Raw genomic sequence first — 12,421 nt, forward strand, 5'->3', positions numbered from 1 at the left:
CTTTTCTATTCCTGCTTGTGAATCACATGATGACTATGGATTTCTGAGCTGGTCCAAAGTGTAGAAAGTATATCCACTATTCAGGAAAGACTCAGTCATTGATGTCAATGAGAGTTTTGCCTGAATGAAGAAAAGGAGTACTAGTGGCACCTGAGAGACTAACCGATTTATTTGAGCATAAGCTTTCGTGAGCTACAGCTCACTTCATCGGATGCATACTGTGGATGCAACCGATGAAGTGAGCTGTAGCTCACGAAAGCTTATGCTCAAATAAATCGGTTAGTCTCTAAGGTGCCACTAGTACTCCTTTTCTTTTTGCAAATACAGACTAACATGGCTGCTACTCTGAAACTTGCCTGAACGAGTAAGGCCTGTATAAAGAACTGAGAAGAGACTTCAGTATTTGGCCCCAAGAGTAGTTAATGTGAAGATTTCTTGACATTTGAGATCCTGTACTGACCTATATGAAGGTGAAGCCAACATTAGATGACCAGGGCCAGAGCATCAAATAATTTAGAGTCCTAATGCAGAAAAGAAACTCACGACCACTCTGTGTTTTGATTTAACTTACCTGTATGCATCAGAATCATATATCCTACAAGCTCCTTGCTGCCCACAGCTTCCGCTTCCCCATTTCAAGCATGTCCTGTCTATTAATGCACCAAAATAAATGGGGGCTGGAATTCCGGCTGCAATAAAACATTCAAAAATATATCACTATGTCATATTATGAGGCACAACTTTAGAAAATATGATAGCATTTTCATACTAAGCTCCAACCCTGCCCTGTCCTGTAGTGGTACTCTGGTGGGCAGTGGGATATAGGGAGCCGCTTCTTCCCTTTATAGAAATTGGACAGGATCCTTCAGAATAGTGAGCTGGGTGACCACTTTTGGTGCTGTTTGGAGCTCCACAGTGACGTGGTCTGACACCTAGTGGGCCTGGCCAAGCTATCAGCCTGTGGTGACACACATGGCTTTCTCCAGCATGTATTAGCTCAACAGTTCCCAAACTGTTCTGTAAAGCACCGGTGGTTGGCAGCTCAATCGCTGCAGCAGTTTTCAGGACTTAGTGGTGCATGGACCTCATGCTGATCCTCTACACTGGGGTGAAATTCATCTTATGGCTCGCCTCTTTGTTTCCTACTGAAAAAAGTACATGGCGGGGGGTGGGGGTTAGGGGAAGAAAGAGAGGGAGATGAAACCAAGTCCTAAAGTAGACGGTAGGCAAAATTGTCAACGCTGCTTCAGGCCCAGATTTTAAAGGTGTTTAGGCTTAACCCCACACAGTGTTACAAGGTATAACTTAGGCACCTAAGTCACATTTTCAAAAGTAACAGGCACTTAGGGGCTAAATTCACAAAGGATTTAGGTGCTGTGATACTGAATGTGGCAATGCCTACCTTTTAGGCCCATAGAAAATCATTGGACCAACACTGTGATTCACAAAGACCTGAGTTGGGCACCTAGGCTCCTGTATAATGCATGGGGAGAGACAGGCACCTTAGAATGTGATTCATATAAGCCAGCATGCTAGGTGGGGAGCTATCCAGTGGGAGATGTTGCCTAGATGGGTGTGTGCTAAGCCCTACCCCTCTCACAGAGAGACTGAGACCCACAGCAGAATACCCCATAGCTCAGTGGTTAGTGTTCAAATCCTTTCTGCCCCTTCAATAGCAGGAGGGATTGAATCCAGGTCTCCCACCTCATAGGTGAGTGCTCTAACTGCTGGGCTAAAAGGCATAAGGTGGGCACCATCTTCTCCTCCAGTGGCCAGATTTTAAATGGGACCTGATTCGGTAGGCGTCCTCTGAGCACACCAATTGGATTGGGCCCCACACATGAGTCAGGCCAGCAAACTCCTAGCTTCCTCTGTTTGTGAATCGCTCAGGGGCTTACGGGGGAGATAAGTGTCCAGATGACTAGAGTGAGGTAGCAGCACACATGTTCAGATGGGTGCTGAGGGAACTTTCAACCTGAAACCTTAGGTGCCAAGTGATTTTAGGTGTCTACAGTGTTCGGTGGCAGTTTTGTGAAATGCAGTGGAGCCTAAAACTGAGATTTAAGCACCTGAGTCTGGGATTTAGGAGTTTAGGTACCTTTGTGAATCTAGGCCTAGAAGCTAAAGTCCCACTGACTTTCAATGAGACTTAAGCTACAAAGTCAGGTAGATGTTGCAATACTGAGCAGAACAAAGCCTAAATACTTCTCAAAAGCTGGGCCTGAGTAATTTAGCAGTCAAAGTCCTATTTATTTCTAAGAGTGATGTAGACACTTAGGAATCTAAATCTCATTGAAAGTCAGTGGAACTTAGGCTCCTCTTTTGAAAATGGGCTTTAGGTACCTTTGAAAAGTTTACTCAATGTAATTAGTTTTTCAAAATAGAACAAAACATTTACTGCACTGAGGACAACTAAAAATGCATGCACACATTCCTAAAATAACTGTCTGAGATGCTATATGTGCCATTGGGATTTTGTGTCTCCGAATGGAATGAGAGTTGGTCTGTGCCTTGCAAATGAGTGGGGCAATGATACTTGGCACAATCTTCGTATTATACTGTAGTTCAGACTATGAAAAAGCTTAGAAATTCTTGTGACTGGCCAAAGGAAGAGCAAGATGCATCTGTCATTGCACCCTCCACTCTGGCTTGCTCTGCACTGTGCTGCCCTTTACCCCTGTAAAATAATTTTAAAAAATCCTGGCCCTGTTACAATCCATGGGAATTTTGGCATCAACATTAATAATGCCTGGATTCCAACCTGTACTGAACCATGTTTGTGCCAGCTTTTTTTCTGCATTAAAATATTGCACTCCTATATAGGAAAACACTGGTTTAATCTAAAAGGAGTGTATTCTCTGTGTGTTCTATCCAGAGGGCTACATGTATATATTCTGCTCTTATGAGCGTATCTATGATCTGCTTCTGCAGGTCCATTTCTAACTTCGATGGCCCTAAACAAGCTGGGAGTGTGGACTTTTCTAATCTGATATAGTTTGGTCTGAAACCTAGAAAACCATTATGACACTTCTTCTTACACATTTTTTCATTTTTGGATAGTGCTCTAGGCACCTGTCCCATGAATTAAAAATCACAAAAACAAACAGACAAAGAATTGCCTATAACCATATCCACCTCAGCCCAGGGGTGCTGGAACAATTTGTATAGTGGGGGTGCTGGGAGCCACTGAACCAAACTGTAAACATAAGAACGTAAGAATGGCCCTACTGGGTCAGACCAAAGGTCCATCTAGCCCAGTATCCTGTCTTCCGACAGTGGCCAATGCCATATGCTCCAAAGGGAATGAACAGAACAGGTAATCATCAAGTGATCCAGCCTCTGTCGCTCATTCCCAGCTTCTGGCAAACAGAGGCTAGGGACATCATTCCTGCCCTGGATGGAAACCACTTCAAGCCGTGGGGTGTTGCCACACCCCTATCTCCAGCACCTACACCTCAGCCCACTCCCTCCTCGCTGCCTTGGAGAAGAGAGAGAAAAGATAGGTGTTATAGCATGTCTGGAACATTCTGGGCTCTGACGGACCAAAGAGGGGATTAAGTTCCAAAATGGAGGACCCTTCACAGATAAGAACCTGCCAGCAGTTCCCTCTTGTTTATATTAAATGAGCGCCAATTTGACTCTCTCTTCTGATCTCAACTGCGGCAGTATGTCACAGGGCGAGAGGCCATCTTCCAAGCAACCAGGGCCCTAACCTTTTAGGGCTCTTTATGGGTTAGAACCAACACCTTGAATTCCACCCAGAAGCTTATTGGAAGACAGTGCAGATTGTGGAGCACTGGCCTGATGTGCAATTCCACTTAATAAGCAGGCTGCAGCATTCTGCGAAATAGCATCAGCTTCTGAATGGTGCCAGGGTGCAGGCCCATGCACAGCGTATCACAGCAATCTCATCTCGAGGTGAGGCATGCGTAATTGTGGCAAGGTCCAAATCAGAGAGGAAAGGTTGTTTTGTCAGGTGCAGTTGCAAAAATATGCTCTTGGCCACATCTTGGACATCCAGGAGCAGCCCAGAATCTAACACAGGGACTGTCTTTTTGTTTTTTGTTCGTGCAGTGCCTACCACAGTGGGGTTCTGCTTGATGGCTGGGGCTCAGTATTACAGTACTATTACTACTCCCACTAGTACTATTAATAATAATAGCACTGCCAAATTGTGCATCTGTTTTGCGAATGCACTTGGTGCCATTTAAAGCCACACAGACACTCAAAGGTATCTAAAAAACTCAAATAATTTATCTTACCTAGGGCTCTCATAATGAGTGTGTACAGACCAACTGCAAGAGATTTCAGCTCTGAGTGAACACACCTAAAATAGATAGATGTCAGTCACAATAATATGTCTCCATAATACCCAGACGCACTCATTAAAATTTATTATTTCCCCATAGAATTATTATTCTTAATGACAGAATACAAAACTTCAGAAGAAAGCTGTCTCATACATTTGCCAAAAACACATTAAATAATGTGGGAAAAGTGAGCTAATCAATTACTCTTCATTGAATATTCACTGGGAAGTCAATGTACTGCACATAATTAGTGAGGTGAATCTATATGAAATACTGGCACCTTCTACCCACGTTTTGCAGAAGAGGGTGTCCCTAAATACCCGTTCTACTGCCTTTTCATTATGAGCATTATGAAGTGATGGGGACTACGATATTGCCCTGGGTCAAAACTTCTAGAAATGGCATAATTGGAGCAGCATCTTGTAACATTGTAATGACATTCCCAAAAGCTGTGTTTTCAAGAGCCACATTCTTAGCAAAGATGCAAAGCAACTTGCCGCTCAAATTGGTGTATAACTAATTTCCAAGAGATTAAACTAAACTGCTGCCACAAGGGAATCTGACAAGGGTTCTGAGTTAATTATATACCCAAACTGTGTTGAATCCCTTTAAAGTTATTGTCATGAAAAACCACCTTCTTAAATAACAACTTTATCTATATACTACATTAGCACCTCTTTCTGCATATTCATATATGACAAAGTAATTTTTAGAACTCCTTAAAATTCCCACTGATTTTGGTTCCAGATTGCCTTTGGGATTTCAGAGTGACCAAACTTTCTTCCTACCAAGCTTTTATCCATCTCTTCACATAAAGAAACAGTGGCAACAAAATATGTTTCAGCTGGACTTCCTTTTGTTCTTCAGTCTACTTATACAAACTACAGAACCATTTGTGTTTGTAGCTTTTAATCACAGAAGCAGATCTAATTGTTTTCTGTGCTACAAACACAAAATTCAGATGTAAAAGCCAATGTGGGTCAGATTAATAGAAACATGGAGAAATTAACTGTAATGTATGAACATAATAGTTAAATTTGGTGGTAGTGCCCACCAACTGATTTAATTCTTCATAATTAAAAATGGATTCAGAGAAGACAGCAGTAAAAGTGTGTTAGATTTCAAGAAAGTTAGTGTAATTTGGGGAAATTAAGTCTCCCACGATGGGAAAAGCCCTTAGTGATATTAAAATAATTATTTTGGTTTCACTTACCTAAACATAACCATGTATAAAGGGGTGCCTCCTAAAGCATAGAAAAAGGCACTTATAACTTGTATTACTGTATAATAAATAAACTTTCTTGAGCAGTCACCACTTTTTGGACATTGTCCCAAAATTACAGAGGTATTTCCTGATTGTAAACCTGTAATTTCCATGCAGCTGCAGTTATGATACACCTAAAAGACACAATTTTGATTTGTCGGTATATCATTAATGCAATAGGACATACAGCATTAAAATACAAGCAAAACCTCACATGAAAACATGACCCGGGTAAACACACCAGGAGCCTCTAACCAGCTCTTGTTTGCATTTCTCAGAGGTTTCAATGTTCAGTAGTTTCTTTCCTATGTGTCATGTACTTCTTGTACATAGTAGGTTGCAAGGCTTCTACTAGCAGGTCAAGCTTCTGTATCAATTATAGACTGACTACCAGGGCTGTCCCTGTCAGGGCAGGGCCCGGGACATTAGAAACTTGGTGCCTATCTGCCAGCAGAGCGGGGAGGGTGGGGTGCTCTCCCCAGCTCCACCCAGGCCCTGCCCCACTCCACCCCTTCCCCCAAGGCCCCACCCCGCCTCTTCCCCACCCAGGTCCACCCCCTCCTGCGAGTGTGCTGCACCCCTGCTCCTCCCTCCTCCCCCTCACAGCACTGCCTGACGCCGCAAAATGTTTGATCCACGGCAGGCGGTAGGTGCTGGGAGGGAGGGGAAGGCACTGATCGGCGGGGCCCACCGATGGGTAGAAGGCACTGGGGAGAGGGGGAGGTTGTGGTGGTGATGGGGGGCTCCTAGTCACCCCCCCCGCCTGCCTGCTGCTCACCTCCCCATTTGTCTCCTCACCCCACTCACTCACCCACCCACCTCACCTCCCCGCCTGCCTCCTGTGGGGCCCCCCGGGGCGGATGCCCCAGTTTGCCATACCCTAGGGACGGCTCTGCTGACTACAGAGCTTATTTCTCAGAGATACACACCAGGTGTCTTTGCCGTAGAACCCTTTAATACTCTGCCGGGTACAGCTAAAGATTAGCTTAAATAAGATAAAAAGAAAAGGAGTACTTGTGGCACCTTAGAGACTAACCAATTTATCTGAGCATAAGCTTTCGTGAACTACAGCTCACTTCATCGGATGCATACTGTGGAAAATACAGAAGATGTTCTTATACATACAAACCATGAAAAAATGGGTGTTTACCACTACAAAAGGTTTTCTCTCCCCCCTCCCCACTCTCCTGTTGGTAATAGCTTATCTAAAGTGATCACTCTCCTTACAATGTGTATGATAATCAAGGTGGGCCATTTCCAGCACAAATCCAGGGCTGAAGGTGACGGCTAAAACGCCCCCAACTAAAACCCCTCCAACGCATTATTAAGGATCTACAACCTATCCTGAAGGATGACCCAACACTCTCACAAATCTTGGGAGACAGGCCAGTCCTTGCCTACAGACAGCCCCCCAACCTGAAGCGAATACTCACTAACAACCACATACCACACAACAGAACCACTAACCCAGGAACCTATCCTTGCAACAAAGCCCGTTGCCAACTGTGCCCTCATATCTATTCAGGGGACACCATCACAGGGCCTAATAAAATCAGCCACACTATCAGAGGCTCGTTCACCTGCACATCTACCAATGTGATATATGCCATCATGTGCCAGCAATGCCCCTCTGCCATGTACATTGGTCAAACTGGACAGTCTCTACGTAAAAGAATAAATGGACACAAATCAGATGTCAAGAATTATAACATTCATAAACCAGTCGGAGAACACTTCAATCTCTCTGGTCACGCGATTACAGACATGAAAGTTGCGATATTACAACAGAAAAACTTCAACACCAGACTCCAGCGAGAGACTGCTGAATTGGAATTCATTTGCAAATTGGATACAATTAACTTAGGCTTGAATAGAGACTGGGAGTGGCTAAGTCATTATGCAAGGTAACCTGTTTCCCCTTGTTTTTTCCTACCCCTCCGCCCCCGTTCCTCAGGTGTTCTTGATAAACCCTGGATTTGTGCTGGAAATGGCCCACCTTGATTATCATACACATTGTAAGGAGAGTGATCACTTTAGATAAGCTATTACCAACAGGAGAATGGGTTTGTGTGTGTGGAAGGGAGGGTGGGGAGAAAACCTGGATTTGTGCTGGAAACGGCCCAACTTGATTATCATACACATTGGAAGGAGAGTGATCACTTTAGATAAGCTATTACCAGCAGGAGAGTGGGGTGGGGGGAGACAAAACCTTTGTAGTGGTAAACACCCATTTTTTCATGGTTTGTATGTATAAGAACATCTTCTGTATTTTCCACTGAATGCATCCGATGAAGTGAGCTGTAGCTCCTGAAAGCTTATGCTCAAATAAATTGGTTAGTCTCTAAGGTGCCACAAGTACTCCTTTTCTTTTTGCAAATACACACTAACACGGTTGTTACTCTGAAACTCTAAAGAATCATTGTTAACATTTAAGGGCTGGATTTTGTAATCAGATCTGGTCTTTGCACCACTCCCTTGTCTACTTCAGGTGTAGGGGGCGTGTCAGGGATAGGAAGAGGTGTGACAAGCTGTTAGACAGTAGCTCTAATTCTCATCAATGGCCACAGCTGGACCTAAGAATCAGGAAACTGCAATTGGCTCTCTGACCCCCTTCCCCATTCCCCCTCCCCCATGTCAAAACAGGGATCAGGTGAAACAGAGAATCTATCCCTGTATCTCAAAATCCTTTCAATCCTTCCTTGACAAAGCGCCTCAAACCAAGGTACGTTGTCCCAGGATAAGTCGCAGTGTACATCTGTGCAGCACATCTGCACAGGAGCTAGTCCGAGCCACCAGGCATCGCTGGCCCAAGCTGCCTGGCATTACCGCTTGCCCCCCGAACATTCCTCCGCACGCCCCTACGGGGGTGCACCCCACAGTTTGAAAACCTCTGCCCTAGAGATTGCACATGGGCAACTACCTAAGTGTAGGTTTCAGAGTAGCAGCTGTGTTAGTCTGTATTCGCAAAAAGAAAAGGAGTAGAGTGAATGTATCCGATGAAGTGAGCTGTAGCTCATGAAAGCTCATGCTCAAATAAATTGGTTAGTCTCTAAGGTGCCACAAGTACTCCTTTTCTTTTTGCCGAAGTGTAGTTACACTGGTGGCTAAAAACCTCAATGTAGCCAAGACCTGATTTACAAAAGGCAAACAAATGGAGGTCTGCCTTTAGGCAATGTGTAACACTCATCAGTGCATGTTGTGTGTTCCCTCAGTGCCCAATATGAGTTTGTTACAGCCCCCAGATACAGAGCCTGGCTCTTTTGCTCAAGCTGCAGAGACTCAAGCATTGAGCTCTGGAAGTTTGTGGTTCTCAGTGATCCTCACAAATACATGACAGTTCCTCTTGCTCTGTAATTGATTTGATCTTTTCTAAATATACATCACTAATACACCAATGTTCTTAAGCAAAAAAGATAGGAAAAAAACTGGGCAAGTCTCTTACTGTGTTCTTCCCATGTCCTGTCGAAGCCTTGCATCCAGCAAGACAAGCTGACATATACGTGATTCCATTGTCTCCACAGACAGGATCCCATTGGTTCGTGGCACATTTGCAGTCAGAGTTGCAGACAGAAAATAAGGCAGTTTCATGTTGTGCAACTGGTTTGCTTATGAGGTAAATTTACAAAGGCACAACATTGTTTTATTACAAAATGCATCTTTCAATTAAACATTAAAGGACAATATAGCAAATTTGTCTTTCACTCCTACTTGATATCCTCATTATTATAGAACTAAACTAATATTCCTGGTAAAAAAGGTTAAATTGTTCCTATTCTTGTAACATTGATCCTATGGCCTCAGCTTCCATCTCACACACATTGAAATACAGATGACTACTGGGTTATGAAAAATTCTATGACAAAGAAAGGGATTTCTGCCCATTATAGCCCAGAAAAACCAGACCTTTAGTTCTAACACACAGTGAAATTCTTGACACTATCGGTGTCCAGTCCCACCATTCTAGCTGCCTAAAACCACACCCTAAAACTTATTCATTTTATACATGAATCACACTGACACAGTTATTCAATTCAGATCCATACCCCAAACTGATGTAATTATGAAGCCTCCCCAAAAAGTAGCAGTATGTAACTTGCAAACAAAGTATATCAGTATAAAAAGAGGGCTACATTCTCATCTGGTGTAAATTAATCTAGCTCCATTACAATTTATACAAACTTAGAATCTGACATTTTCTAATGGTATAATGCTTCAATATTTGTGGAAGATACACTAAGTACTAAAATGGTGTGTTTGTATTCAATCATGACAAAACATTATGCTATTTGTAATGCTTCTCTGCTACCAGAGAAAGGAAATGTGCTGTATCTTACATAAGATGTATACATACCCATCGTAAGATACTGTCAATCCCGCCACTACATGGTTCTCACAGCCCACAAAAAAGTGTGAGAGGGTTATGAGAAAAGCCATCAGTGACATCCCAAATCCAAATTTTGTAGCTCCAATCATGCCCATTTTGTATTTCTTCATTATGAGCCCTCCTAAGAAAATCCCAATGCTTACAGCGGGTAAAGCAGTTACTCCTGTAATAAAAGAGAAAGGAGGGATACTGGAGAGGTGTAGTCACATTCTGTCACACAAAACTGATTTAACACATGAGCTGATCGAAATTGGTGAAAATTTTCATAACATACTGCCTGAAAAAATTCATCCATTTATTTCATATGTCTCAAAATACGACAACATTTCAAGGGTCCAAAAATCTCCCCTAATACGTTTGCCAATGAACCTGTGAAAATTACATCTAGATCTATGTAATTAAGGACCAAACTCTGACCCAACTCATGCAGCACCATGAGAGGGTAAGGGAGCATAAGGCACCTCCTTATGCCCTTGTGTTGACTACCTGTACCATAGGTTGCAGCAATGAAGAGGAAATTGGATCTGGAGAACAGCTAAATTTTTCCCTCCCACTGGAAGGAGCATTGGCTTTGCCCCCTCCAAAATATCAGCCAGAATAGTTGCACCAGCATGTTGGGTGACATGCACTGCACCATGCAGAGGCCCAATGTGGAGTACCACCCAATCAAGGCAGTGGGGACACCAGGAGGCAGACAGTGACAGACATCTACACTAGCAACTATATATATGTCCATGTGCAGGCTTGTGACATAACCCCCGCAATGTCCACACTTAAACCCCAGAAGCATGTGCCTCAAGGCGAGCAGAGGGCACGTAAGCTAGCATGCCTGAGGGTGTGAGCAAGTACACACCTTAGCTGTGGAACAGCCCCATAGCTGTGCCAGTTTGCAGTGTGAATGGAAATGAGGAGCATCTACCAGGTTTCAAGTTTCAATACTCTTTCAGTTCTAGTTCCACAATGCACTGAATGCTTTTCTTCCTGATCCTTACAAAACCTAGGTCCCTGTCACCTTGTGCACTGGTAGTAGTGTGCTGCACTGCCCCCGGCAGAACAGTTGTCTGTTGCAGTCTTTACGGGTGTGTGACATTACCCAGGGTATTATCTGGACCACAGGTGCCAGCTTCCTCATTTCCCTGGGAGTGCCCAATCCCCCATTCCAGCTCAGACCCTGCCCCCACTCCACCTCTTCCCCCAAGGACAAATCCTGTTATCCCAAATAGAGTTTCCCAAACACTTCAGTCCAAATACAATGGTTTAGATGAATTCAAGCAAAGGTCTCTCTCACAGCAGTCTTACTGACTGAATTCCTTTCAGTCAGGGTCCCTCCCTAGTCCAGTGATGCTTCCTTTGTTCTTCAAGTGTTGTTGATGCCATGAGTAGAGATGAAGGTAGAGAAAGATGTTTTGGGGCATTTGCTCCCCCTTCTTATATGTTTTTCTCTTCTTTGAGAATCACCTCCAGCTGAGGTTTAGGAAACAGAAAGTCTGCGTGGATGGGACCGCTCAGCTGTTTCTTTGTAAAAATGTAGATTTTCCCCCACATTCTTTTTCCACCCAAAGAATCGCCACTTAACCAAGTGATGGGTCATTTGATTTTGATGATGCTTGGCTGGGGTGTTGGCTAGCCTTTTGTCTCTGGAAAACTGCTTACTGCTCTCAAAATTTGGAATTTGTCTTAGTACCATCACACAGTAGAATCTGATAATTTTACATACAATGGTGCCACACATATTTTACCAGGACAATAATGATCAGCAAATTACAATAGAACTGCAGAGTTACGAACACCAGAGTTATGAACCGACCAGTCAACCACACACCTCATTTGGAAACCAGAAGTATGCAATCAGGCAGCAGCAGAGACAAAAAAGAAAAAAGTAAATACAGTACAGTACTGTGTTAAACATAAACTACTAAAAAAACAAAAGGAAAGTTTAAAAAAAGATTTGACAAGGTAAGGAAACTGTTTCTGTATTTGTTTCATTTAAATTAAGATGGTTTAAAGCAGCATTTTTCTTCTGCATAGTAAAGTTTCAAAGCTATATTCAACTGTAAGCTTTTGAAAGAGCAACCATAATGTTTTGTTCAGAGTTATGAACATACCAGAATTATGCACAACCTCTATTCCTGAGGTGTTCGTAACTCTGATGTTCTACTGTATGAGTTTTCAAATGATACCTCAACAAGGCAGTCACTTGGCCCGTGGAGCTGATCAGTGTGTGGAAACAGCATACCATCCTCCTTAATTTCAGCCAGAGCAGCAGGAACATTCACCTCTATCAGGAAATTGCACAGAGTCTGGCTCAGTGCTATGAATGCATGAAGCATTTGAGGCTCCTGTACAGGAAGTAGTAGGTTTGGAAGGGCTTATTATACATGCGTTTTCTACAAGGAGCTTGACTCATGCTTTCAAGGACCTCCAGCACGGAGCCTGAAGTGGCTCATGATCACTTCCTCAACC

At 43.4% G+C, this 12,421-nt stretch overlaps 1 protein-coding gene across 3 annotated transcripts in view; it reads right to left on the reverse strand.

Moving 5' to 3' along the window:
• SLCO1B3 (solute carrier organic anion transporter family member 1B3) overlaps positions 1 to 12,421 on the reverse strand; it is a 49,964-nt gene that overhangs the window by 3,772 nt on the left and 33,771 nt on the right. For 2 of the 3 annotated variants that reach the window (XM_048827151.2, XM_048827145.2), the window contains exons 11-15: positions 9,926 to 10,121; positions 9,017 to 9,179; positions 5,524 to 5,708; positions 4,263 to 4,327; positions 572 to 689 (exon numbers count right to left, since the gene is read on the reverse strand). In XM_048827151.2, the coding sequence (XP_048683108.1) occupies positions 572 to 689; positions 4,263 to 4,327; positions 5,524 to 5,708; positions 9,017 to 9,179; positions 9,926 to 10,121 (727 nt within the window). Of the gene's footprint in view, positions 1 to 567; positions 690 to 4,262; positions 4,328 to 5,523; positions 5,709 to 9,016; positions 9,180 to 9,925; positions 10,122 to 12,421 lie in introns of those variants that run through there. The other variant, XM_075121933.1, reaches the window with a different exon arrangement.

This window comes from Caretta caretta, chromosome 1 (genome assembly GCF_965140235.1).
Source record: "Caretta caretta isolate rCarCar2 chromosome 1, rCarCar1.hap1, whole genome shotgun sequence".
Taxonomy (NCBI): Eukaryota; Metazoa; Chordata; order Testudines; family Cheloniidae; genus Caretta; species Caretta caretta.